Consider the following 12785-nt stretch of genomic DNA (forward strand, 5'->3'; position numbering starts at 1 on the left):
TCCTAGTGACAGAGGATGTGGAAAAAGCTAACGTACTCAATGCTTTTTTGCCTCTGTCTTCACGAACAAGGTCAGCTCCCAGACTACTGCACTGGACAACACAGCATGGGGAGGAGGTGACCAGCCCCTGTGGAGAAAGAAGTGGTTCAGGACTATTTAGAAAAGCTGGACGAGCACAAGTCCATGAGGCCAGATGCACTGCATCCAAGGGTTCTAAAGGAGTTGGCGGATGTGATTGCAGAGCCATTGGCCATTATCTTTGAAAACTCACGGCGATCGGGGGAGGTCCCGGATGACTGGGAAAAGGCTAATGTAGTGCCCATCTTTAAAAAAGGGAGAAGGAGGATCTGTGGAACTACAGGCCAGTCAGCCTCACCTTAGTCCCTGGAAAAATCATGGAGCAGGTCCTCAAGGAATCAATTCTGAAGCACTTAGAGGAGAGGAAAGTGTGATCAGGAACAGTCAACATGGATTCACCAAGGGCAAGTCATGCCTGACTAACCTAATTGCCTTCTATGATGAGATAACTGGCTCTGTGGATGAGGAGAAAGCAGTGGACATGTTATTCCTTGACTTTAGCAAAGCTTTTGATACAGTCTCCCACAGTATTCTTGCCGGCAAGTTAAAGAAGTATGGGCTGGATGAGTGGACTATAAGGTGGATACAAAGCTGGCTAGATCATCGTGCTCAACCCGTAGTGATCGATGACTCCATGTCTAGTTGAGAGCCAATATCAAGCGGAGTGCCCCAAGGATTGGTCCTGGGGCCGTTTTTGTTCAATATCATCATTAATGATCTGGAGGATGCCGTGGATTGCACCCTCAGCAAGTTTGCAGATGACACTAAACTGGGAGGAGTGATAGTACACTGGAGGGTAGGGATAGCATACAGAGAGACCTAGACAAATTAGAGGATTGGGCCAAAATAAATCTGATGAGGTTCAACAAGGACAAGTGCAGAGTCCTGCACTTAGGATGGAAGAATCCCATGCACTGCTACAGACTAGGGACCGAATGGCTAGGCAGCAGTTCTTCAGAAAAGGACCTAGGGGTTACAGTGGACGAGAAGCTGGATATGAGTCGACAGTGTGCCCTTGTTGCCAAGAAGGCTAACGGTATTTTGGGCTTTATAAGTAGGGGCATTGCCAGCAGATTGAGGAATGTGATCATTCCCCTCTATTCAACATTGGTGAGGCCTCATCTGGAGTACTGTGTCCAGTTTTGGACCCCACACTACAAGAAGGATGTGGAAAAATTGGAAAGAGTCCAGCGGAGGGCAACAAAAATGATTAGGGGTCTGGAGCACATGACTTATGAGGAGAGGCTGAGGGAACTAGGATTCTTCTGCAGAAGAGAAGAATGAGGGGGGATTTGATAGCTGCTTTCAACTACCTGAAAGATGGTTCCAAAGAGGATGGATCTAGGCTGTTCTCAGTGGTAGCAGATGACAGAACAAGGGGTAATGGTCTCAAGTTGCAGTGGGGGAGGTTTAGGTTGGCTATTAGGAAAAACTTTTTCACTAGGAGGGTGGTGAAGCACTGGAATGCGTTACCTAGGGAGGTGGTGGAATCTCCTTCCTTAGAGGTTTTTAAGGTCAGGCTTGACGAAGCCCTGGCTGGGGTGATTTAGTTGGGGATTGGTCCTGCTTTTAGCAGGGGATTGGACTAGATGACCTCCTGAGGTCCCTTCCAACCCTGATATTCTATGACTCTATGATTCTATGAAGAAATATTTAATAAAGCTGGCCAAAAATTTTCTGTTGGAATTGTTTTTCAAGGGAAAATTGAGTATTTGACTCAGTGAACTTTTTTGTGAAAACTCTCTGCTTTTCACAGACATTTTTGAATTTTCATTGAAACCCCCCGCCCCCCAAAAAAACTAAAAAGGATTTGTTTTTTGACTGAAAACCTTTAGTTTTTCAACAAAAAGTCAACATTTCCACACAAAACCTATCAACCACACACCTTCAAGATCTAGGGGTCCTACACACGCCTATCACAACATGTTGTGTAACTCATCCAGTGCACTAAATGCCCCAATAACAATTATGTGGGTAAAACCAGACAATCACTACACTCTCAAATGAACTCTCACAGAAAAATGATGAAAGACAAAAACTCCATATCACCCGTGGGCGAAAACTTTTCGCAAGACAATCACTCCATACCTGACCTCTCAGTCCCTGTCCTCAAAGGAAACCTGCACAGCACATTCAAAAGACAAACCTGGGAGCTTAAATCTGTAACTTTGGTAGACGCTAAAAATCATGGTCTGAATAAAAACACTCGATTTATGCTTTTACAACAATCTGTAACCCACTAACCCCTCCTCTGCCCCAATTTTGCCCTATAACTGCAGAGGTATTAAAGCAACATTTCACCTTAAATGGTCACTTATGTGTCAACTACTTATGCTAAACAATCTGTTCCACCTTGTATTTAACTGTGACACTCTGAGTATCTTTCCCAGAACTGAAGAAGAACTCTCTGTAGCTCGAAAGCTGGTTTCTTTCAACAGACATTGATCCCATAAAAGATATTACCTCATCCACCTTGTCTCACAGGAAAAAAAAACCTCATTTTCTGACCAGCTCTCATATTTATGTTGAACCTTCATTGTTATAAGATGTTGTTTATGAGTAGAAATGATTCAGATTACAGTTTATCCAATAGGTGACGTCTAATAGGTAAGAGTTTACACCTATTTCCTCTTGCAACTACCTCATCTGTAGGAAGGAAGAGGAAGTGGAGAAAGGTTGCAACCAGCTACCTGCCGCTTGAGTGCTTATCAACCGCTAAGGGTAGGATTTTCAAAATAGTTCAGCACTGGCTGATCTCTGCTCCCATTGGAGGGAGTTTTATCATTGACTTCAGTGGGAGAAGAGTTAAGCCAGCAGTTGTGTTTTGGTACTATTTTTAACAGTTATGACCCTTTCTTAGGATTCTTCCTAACTTTCACTATAGCTTCATGACTACAGAGCTGTCCTACAGTGGTAAATGTTAGTTGACACTTACTGTAAATACAGCACTTGTATGATTAGCAATACCATAAGTTAAGAAATGGTGCACTGCTGTTGTGTAAAGAAAATAAAAGGTTCTTCTGGTGGGACGATGCGTTATGCTTTCATTGACACCCCTCCAGTAATGTGATAGCAGCTGTACAGTAATAGTAATTTTATATTGTAATTAGGTGCTTCTGCTTTGTGTGATGTACAAGAGGTTTTTAACACTTTGAAATCTTGTAGCTGTACTTTCCTTACTGAAAGATATCATTTTCACTTTTTTTCTGTTTCAGAATAAAAGCCATGGATTGAGCTTTGTGCGGATACATGCACCTTGGAATGTGCTTAGTCGAGAAGCAGAATTTCTTAAAATAAAAATGCCCACTAAAAAGGTAAGAACTGTCCCACTTTTAGAAACTAGCTGTATTATGCAGAGAAACACATTATGGGCCTGATTCTCCTCTTACACCGCTATAAATTAGGAGTAACTTCACTGAGGCCAGTGGAGTTACAAAAGTGTCAAACCAGTGTAAGTAGGAGATCCGGCTTTTTAGTTCATTCTATGAATTATTTTAGTACCATTTAATATTCACAGTTGGACTTAAAGGGGGATTTTCCTTGAATTTTGATGGGAAGGAGGTACCAAATTCCCTGAGGCGCCTTTGAAAAATCCCATACATATTTATTAAAGGCTATATTAAGCAGGAACAACCTTTCATTTGTGGTAAATGCTTTTATCTCTGGTCAAGCTGTTTTTTCAAGAGGCTTTGTCAGGCCCCAGAACTACTATCGTGCAGTTTGTTTATTATTAATTATTAAAATTATTACTAGGAATTATTTATATTATGTCCGTTCTAAAAGGCCTCAATAGGACCTCACTGTGCTGGGTTCTGTGCAAATACAGAAAAGAGAATCTCTGCATTGAAGGGTTGTCAGTCAAAGACAAAAAGGGTCAGATTTTCAAACTTGTGTTGTAGCCATGTTGGTTCTAGGATATTAGAGAGACAAAGTGGGTGAGGTAATATCTTTTATTGGACCAACTTCTGTTGGTGAGAGAGACAAGCTTTCAATCTTACACAGAGCTCTTCTTCAGGCCTGGGAATAATAATCTGAGTGTCACAGCTAAATATAAGGTGGAACAGATTGGTTAGCTCTTTCATCGGCAGAAGTTGGTTCAATAAAAGATATTATCTCACCCATTTTGTCTCTCAGATTTTCAAAGGCATTTTGGTGCCTAAAGACCTTTGAAAAATCTGTCCAAAAGGCCTAGTCTAGAGAAGGATTTAAAAGTATCCTGTTAGATGAAGATACCTAGCTCAGTCTAGACTTTCTAAACTTTAGTCAAGACAAAGCAATTGTACTTCAGCACATGCTAAACTGATTGCATTCAAGCCTAGTGATGAGGCTAGACTATGGCTCAACTTACTAAGATTGCGCTAACAGTGTTAACTGTGTCTACACTGGTGGTGAGTAGAGTTTTCATTGAGTTAAACTAGCTAGATTGAGATAACTCATGTGAGAAAAGAATCTTTCCCCCCGCCAGTCTAGACAAGGCCAAACAAAGGAAGGATAGGGGATGGAGACTAATATACAAGCAAAAACGAGTCTGAAGAAGAATTGGCAAAGCTTTGATAGTTACACTATTGTTGTGGGTTTTTTTTTTTAAGTGGGGATAGCGGTCGAGAGTAGAAAAAAAGAAAAGAAGGGAAAGAGCTTGTCACCTGTCTAGCCATGATCAGCAGGCTGGGATTTGTAGACATCATGGAAGAGATGAGTTTTAAGGAGGGATTTGAATGAGGATATGGTAGTAGCTGTTGGGATTTTATCGGGAATTTTCTCCATGCATAAGGTCCAGGGTGGAAGAAAGCACAGCAGGTTTAAGGAAGAAGCTGGCTGGTGGGTGTTAAGCACTGGGAATGCTGGCAAAGATTTTGCTGTTGTTGACACTGGTGACTCCAGATTTGCCCTAGTATAATAAAAACAATGTCATGTTTTGTTCTTTCCTGTCCTGGCATTTACAGAGAAGATTCAGAGCTTTCACTACAGTTGTTGAGCTGCAGGATGCTGACTTTGGAGACCAAATCCCTGAACTTGTGATCCTGCTGTCATTTAAATATAGTGTAACTCTCCTGTAATCAATGGAGCTGCTCCTGATTTAAGTTAGTGATTCTACTCAGCAGCTGTTGTTTTGACCTGATGTTAGCTGAATCACAGAAGCGGGAGCAATTGTCTTAATTGGTAATTTATCAGTTATTTGTTTTAGTCAGTGTTGGTTTATCTGTTCTTCAAATCTCAGAATATTTCTTCTTTCTCAGTAACTGTTGCCATCTATAGGATCAGAATTAGTGTATGGTCAGTTATTCAGTTAGGGAGTTATTAAGCTTGGTCAGAGGATAAAAGGAACTGGGAATTATGATAGTTTTCTTCTTACCCGCTCTTTTATTTTTGGTGTGTTTTCAGTCTCACTCAAAGGTCACTCAAATTGCATAAGCATCTTTGGACAAGTGACAGAATGACAGTAAATTAAACTATCTGATAGTATTTGGCAAAAAATAAGGTTGGCTTCAATTCTATGGGTAAAATCCCTTTAAAATAATAAAAGATTGTGCAGGATGGAAATTCAGTAAAGTTTGGGTTCAGGAATGTTCAGACAACAACATGAAAGTTAAAGTGACTATCTTTGTAATAATATATAGTTTGCTGTTGTGTGTATGCATGTGCGCACACTTACTTCATATTCAACACCATGGATTTTTTTCTTCACACCTATAGAAACTTTGTGTGATATTTAGTGCCAGTTGCTCCTGTTGATCACCAGGGTCTTGACCCTGAAGAACAATTCCCTGAACTCACAATCATGTTGCCATTTACACTGGCTGGGCGTACCCATATCTCCCATGGATGTTAGTAGAAGTTATGTGCTCAGAATGAAGTAGATGCTGGCATTTAACCCCAAGCCTTAAGCAGGGGGGAATGTAGAGCAGCACTTCCCCAGGAGAGACCTAGGGGAAATTGGTTTCAAACAGACAAGCACAATAACCCCAGTTGTGCTTCCTGTACATAGGGGTGTGGATTTAGTACCAGCCAGTAGGTTGGTACAGAATCACCAGCCCTGTCCCCTTTTCAGCATCCTGCTGTTCTACTGAAAGGGACAAAATAATGGACCTTCTATTCCTGCTAGAGACCAGAGACATCTCAATAATACCTAATGCTTAATGTAGTTAACCTTACACCCACTTTACATCACCTGTGCATTACCAGAACAGTGTAAATGTGAATCTGACTCTTGATATTTATTCATAGCCAGAAGTATAATATATTGCTACTAGTACAAAATTATCCATAGACATAATTACAGAGAGAATATTGTATGTTGATATTATAATTCTAAAGGGGAAGTCCTCTTGTTCCGAGTAACTGATTCACTGAATCCTTTCAGATCTATGTGTACATTTTCAAACTAAATGCAAATGTTATTTACTAGAGCAAATAATGTGGTATAACTAATTTCCATACTTGTACCTATAGGACCAGATGATCAAAAGGGCAATTGGACAACAAGCATAAATCAAAAACTTATGAGAAGTATTCCCATTTGCACCCACAATGCATTCTGTGAGTGAAAAAAATGGGCCAAAATTATGCAGGATTAAAACGTGATCACAAACAGGGATGTTGGTTCCTAAAAGGGTACCCCATACTATTTAAAAACTAAGAGTGTTATGTTTCATGAGCCTCTGTAAATAATACGTAACATGAAAGTTTGTGTGAGAAGGTGTCTACGTATTGTTGACAAAATGATTTTACAGCCCCCTCTGTTACCTAGACAGGACATCTCCAGTTAAAGAAAATGCACAGACTAGGAAATTATATTTTTGTAATTACAGCAGGTTGGAAAATATTTGTGGGAAAAAGACTTTCAAAAAAACTGAAACACCAACATTTTTGGTTTAGGAACCCCAAACTGAACATTTCTCAACAAAAACAGCTAAATACACCTCTATCCTGATATAACGCTGTCCTCGGGAGCCAAAAAATCTTACCGCATTATAGGTGAAACCGTGTTATATCGAACTTGTTTGATCTGCCAGAGTGCGCAGCCCCGCCCCCCCGGAGCACTGCTTTACCTCATTATATCCGAATTCGTGTTATATCGGGTCATGTTATATCAGGTTAGAGGTGTATTTTTGAGGGTTTTGGACAAAAAGTAGATTTTTATTTTAGGAAATCAGATACTTTCTGTGAAAATTTTCACTAGTCAAAAATTCAATTTTACATTTTAAAAAAAAGTTGACAAATGTTTTGACCAACCCTAATGGTGCCATAGTGATCTGGGGGGAAAACAAACAAGCTTTTGAATGTTCAGCCTTAAAACATCTCCCAGTATAAACCACTTATTCCCTAACATTTTCTCTTTGAGCAAATCTGACTATACATATGTTTCTGCATCTGACAAAACATTTGTTTTTAATGGAAAAACAGCTGAATGTGAATAGACCACATTTTGATCTGTAAAGCATTTATAGATGCACACTGTGTAACTGTTTTTTAATAAGGTGGAAAGAATGCAAAAAAAAAGGTTATATTTAATATATTAGCTCTTTCTCAGCTTAAAGAAGAGTGACTATAACTTTTAGGTGCCCAACTTTAGACATTTTAAAAAGGCCTGATTTTTCAGAAGGCAGGTAATCAGCACTTTTTAAAAATCAGGCTCCTATAAGAAGCCTCAGTTTCAGCACTCAAAATCATTAGATATTTTTTAAAATCTTGGGCAGGAGTCTCAGCTAACTGTATTGAGTATTCAGCTCAATGCTTTGCATTTGAGTCATAATCAAACTGGATGTAAACAGAACCATACTCAGGGGCCTATGCCTCAGCTGAAAGAGGTCCATTTAATTCACAGCAGCAGGGTTACCACTGTATTCCACACCATGTTGTCAGCCCAGATAAATGAATATAACCTGTGGCAGATCCACCTACCAGCACTTGGCAACCAATGTTGACAGACAGAGCTGTGCTGTCTCTTGGGTAGGGCGAATCAGGGCGTCTGCTCTGGCCCCGCGCTTTGGGGGCCCCCGCAGGCTGGTGCGATTGTCCGGCACGGTCGGTCCCAGAAGACATAGGCACAGGAACTAGGTGTGCGGGGGTGAGGCAGCACCCCCAGGCTCCCGGCTGCCAGCCCTGCACCCGGGGTATCAGCTACCAGCCCTGCGCCCGGGGTCTTGGCTGCTGCCCCACAGCAGCAGACAGCTAAGTACCAGGCCGGATGTGTCCCGCCGTCCCAGACGCCAATGCAGAGCAGGGCCCCAAAGCCAGCAGGGGCTGATTTGTCCCGGGCCCCACACCTGTCTAGGGACAGCCCGGTTGACAGAGCTGGTTCCACAGCATTCACAGCATGCCATGCCAGCTCAAGCAAAACAAGGCAGCCGCAAAACCCAACTGTAAACCTTACTCTTCATGGCTTGTCTGCATGCCCAATATATGGGGTTGCAGATACACACACTTGTAAAAGTACCAGAAGCATGCCAAGCTGCAAATAAGGACAACAATGTGAAATCAACAGGCTCTGCCCAAAATTTCTTGCTGATAATGAAATTATTGTTCCCAATTCATCCAGTTATGTGTTTGACCCAGTTAGATCTTTACTTGCCCACTGAGGGCCTGTGAATGATCAGAATCTTTTCCTGCCACAACACAGACACACTCACTGAATAGTGTCCAAAGCTCAACTTCCACCTGGGACTTAACTTGAATGTTAACTTTAACAGCAACAACAACAAAACATACTCTCGCCCTCCTTCCCCACAGCCTAAGCTTCCTCCTGAACTTGGCTTTTTTCCCTAGGTTTTTTCCCAGCGCGGTCTTTCTGTTCCTACCCCTGTTTTCCTCCCTTTCAAAGAAATACTCAAATCCTTTTTATAAGCCTGAGGTGGCATTAACTGGACCTGGTCTGGTGAGTCAGCAGAAATAACGCCATGTCTCTGTGCAGGTTCCTAGCACCTGACATCAGAGTGAGTCAGCAAAAGCAACTATGCATTCTTAGGAAGGGTCCTAGCACTTGCCACCCAGCCACAGACACAGCAGCCTCAGCTCTAAAGGAAGGTACGGGTGTCATTCTTCTTGCACTAAATTGATACCTGGTAAGTAGTTTACTCTTTTTGTGCAGGAAGAATGGTCTTGACCTGGCAATTAGCCCACTAAGATCATGTACTTAGGGTCTAATAACAAGATTTTCTTCTATAAGCTGGTAGCACATCAGTTGGAAGTGACAGAGGAGAGAGACCTTGGTGTGTGGGTTGATCACTGCATGATTATAAACCACCAATGTGATGTGGCTGTGAAAAAGGCAAATGCCATCTAGGATGTATCAGGTGAGGCATTTCCAGTAGAGCTAGAGAAGTATTAATGCCATTGTACCAGGCACTGATAAAACCACATTTGGAGTACAGTGTACAGTTCTGGTCACCCGTTTTCAAGAAACAGGAATTCAAACTGGAACAGGTGCAGAGAAGAACTATTAGGATGATCAAAGGAATGGAGGTCTATTTTATGAGAGGAGACTGGAAAAACTTGGCTTCTTTAGTCAAGCAAAAGTGAAGTCTGAGAGGGGATATGATTGCTGTCTATAAATACATAAGGAGTGTAAATACCAGGGAGTGTACGAGAATGGGTATAAACTGAGCATTTAACAAATTCAGGCCAGAAGTTAGAAGGTTTCTAACCTTGAGAAGGATGAGGCTCTGGAACAGGCTCCCAATAGGAGTTGTGGAGGCAAACAACACACTTAGTGTTAGGAGAGAGCTGGACAAATGTATGAGTGTGAATGTGTAACCTGTGCCTGCTTGGTGTGAGGTTCTGTCCCCCTCTAGTAGCACCTAGCTCAGCTAGAGATTAATAAGTCTGCTGAAGCCTTGGTTAAGAGCCAGGTGGCTTTTAGTTCATGCAGTAGAGGCTCATGCACTAAGCTTCAGAGGTTCTAGGTTTAAACCCACCTGCTGATGACCGGGGTTTGTCAGTTTTACAATTGTATGACGGGGTTGCTTATGATGGTAGGGCGCAAGCTTAGCAGCCTTGGGGCTCAATTCTGTTCCCCAGCTACTTGCAGGGGTCAGAAAGGGAGTCCCACTTCCCCCCAATTTCTTCTTTTTTTTTATCTCCTTTTTTTTGAAGCGTCAGGTATGGCCATCGCTGGAGATGGGACATTGGGTGGAATGGGCAAGGGCTCTGAGGTAGCACCGAGCATTCTCTCAGATGCTGGGCTGGCTGGGTCTTGCTCACAAACTCAGGGTCTAACTGATCACCATTTGTGAGGCTGAGAATGAATTTTCCCCCAGGTCAGATTGGCAGTGACCTTAGGGTTTGGGTTTTTTGTTTTTTTTTCGTTTTTCCCCCTTGCTCTGCAGTGTGTGGGTGCAGGTCACTTGCCAGGATTGTCTGGATATTTCTCAATCATTTTCCATTGCAAGGCCTCAAGCACTGGTGTACTAGGTTCTTCCCACTCTCTGTGTCACTCAGTGGTCCAGTCCCCCGTGGGCTATAATTACTTTGGGCTAGTGTCGGTTGTTGCGTGTACTGTGTGGATGCTGGGTAGTGCTGATGGCCTGTGAGATACAGGAGGTCAGACTACATGATTTGGTGGTCCATTCTGGCCTTAAACTCTATGACTCATTAGGTAAAGAAAATCATGTCAAAGTTATAAGCTCCTTGTGGCAGGGACTCCTTTTTTGTTGTGTGGATTGTTGGAAATACAGTGACATTCTGGCCTATAATTGGGGTCTGTAGGTGCTACCACAATATGAATAAATAATAGCAATCAGCACATCTGGGCAAATACATGATTTTTTTCAGTTAACTGGCAGTTCTAAAAATAAAAAATAAATGGGGGTTCAGGTCAAACTGAATCGGAAAATTGTAACATTTTTAAGAATTCAAGAAGTCTGTTTTGATTCAAACAAAACATGTTGTTTCATGCAAAATAGTTTGTTTTCAGGCATTTTTTAAGGGCTATGTTAATTAAATGGCTGGTGATGATACCACCGCTGCCTTCCTTATAATCTTATGTGTGATTGTAAAGTGTCACTACGAATGATTATTCATAGTCACTGGGCCAGAGAGCATGAATGTGAGACTGACTCTGGAGCCTGGTGGTCAGGGCACTCATTTAGGATGCAGGAGATCTAAGCCCAAGTCCCTGCTCCAGTGACTATTTAATTATTTATACAAAGTGGAACAACTTCAACGAGAGAGATTGAGAGAGACTCAATCCAGAATGTCCCAGAGTTCTGGGATTAATGTACGCTTCTGGGCAGGGCCGTATTGTGACATTCTGTGGCCCTAAACTATCTAAAGTGTAAGAGGCCCCATACCATTAAAAAAATGAATTTATTATTTTCACAGAAAGGATGTTGAATATATAAACACAAAAGCTTTTTATTTGCATATATACAAAGGCGAAGTTGTAAAAATAGAATAATAATCTAACTAAAACACGTCTTGCAATATGCCTGTTTGCATTATAAAATAGTTTCAAATTAACATTTTCATCTATGATTTCTTAATTAGTAGATATGAAAACTTCTATCTACAGCAACAGAAAAGCAGTTAGTTACACAGACCAGCTTACTTAATGGAAGCAGTACTACCTGCAGTATGTCTGTTTGCACATCACATTAATTTTTACACTGAAATTTAAAACATTTTCTTTCAAAATATTTGGAGAGCAAAGTCATTGATGATGTCCTCAAATTATAAGCCATGGAATGCTTAGGGCAGATAGCTTTTGTTGCAGCATTGTTGCCCGCAGTTCATTCTTGATATATTTCAGTTGAGAAAATGACCTTTCCCCTGAGCAGTTTGTTGCCATTAGACTAAAAAAAAAAAAAAGCCACAAAAAAAACCCAGTAAAAAATTTAGTTTTATATTATAAATATTGAGATTTATATATCTATACAACAACAAATAATATATATGCCAAAAACCTGTGTTATTTTACCAGGATATTTCTGAGAAAGTTAGTGCTAGTCTGTCCATGTTCTCATAGGAAAACAAGAGAGGATATATAATTTTTTTCCCCACCATGAATAAGGAAAATTATCCTTCTTTTCATATGAATAAATGAAAAAAAATATTTGATTAATTTTGTTAGGGAAATACAAAGTTTATCCAGACTATCTATAAAATATATTTACAAATGTTTATTCCAATTTAATTTTTGCTACAAAACAATGAATTGTTGGGATTTTTCTTTTGCCATACTATAAAAATACAATTTATTATGGATATGATACATGATTTATAAGTCTATATAAGAATTTTTACATAACCTACTACCTATAATAAAATATTATCTTCCGTGCTCCAAACCTGCAGAGCAGAAATTCCAGTCTTTTTTCTAGGCAGACCTCTCTCTTCGTGTTCGTTTCTCTACCCTCTGTCTCCCCCAGGACCACTAATTAATCTCGAGTAAACACCTCGGACACACAGAGTGACAACAAGCTATATGCGCGAAAGAGAAAGAAAGAATTACCAGAAAAAAGACTGGTAATTTCTAGACAGGCATTGAGAAAGTGGGAAAAACTAGCCTATATTCAAGCAAATATAACGAATATTTAATAGCCTATAAATCATATATGCACATAGTTTGAAATAACTTGCTCACCAAGTACTCAGAATATTTTGATATATATGTATATCTTCCTTCAGTTCTCTCAGAACCCTCTGTTTATCCTTTCATCAGCACTCTCTGATATTTACTGTGTAGGTTCCCAAAACTGACAGAGGAAAGC

At 40.7% G+C, this 12785-nt stretch overlaps 1 protein-coding gene across 1 annotated transcript in view; it reads left to right on the forward strand.

Annotated features, from left to right (window-relative positions):
• ANO2 (anoctamin 2) overlaps positions 1-12785 on the forward strand; it is a 308666-nt gene that overhangs the window by 71805 nt on the left and 224076 nt on the right. The window contains exon 4 of the mRNA XM_024103099.3: positions 3294-3392. Coding sequence (XP_023958867.2) covers positions 3294-3392 — 99 coding nt within the window. The remainder of the gene's footprint in view (positions 1-3293; positions 3393-12785) is intronic.

The sequence above is a fragment of the Chrysemys picta genome, chromosome 1 (genome assembly GCF_011386835.1).
Source record: "Chrysemys picta bellii isolate R12L10 chromosome 1, ASM1138683v2, whole genome shotgun sequence".
NCBI classification, from domain to species: Eukaryota; Metazoa; Chordata; order Testudines; family Emydidae; genus Chrysemys; species Chrysemys picta.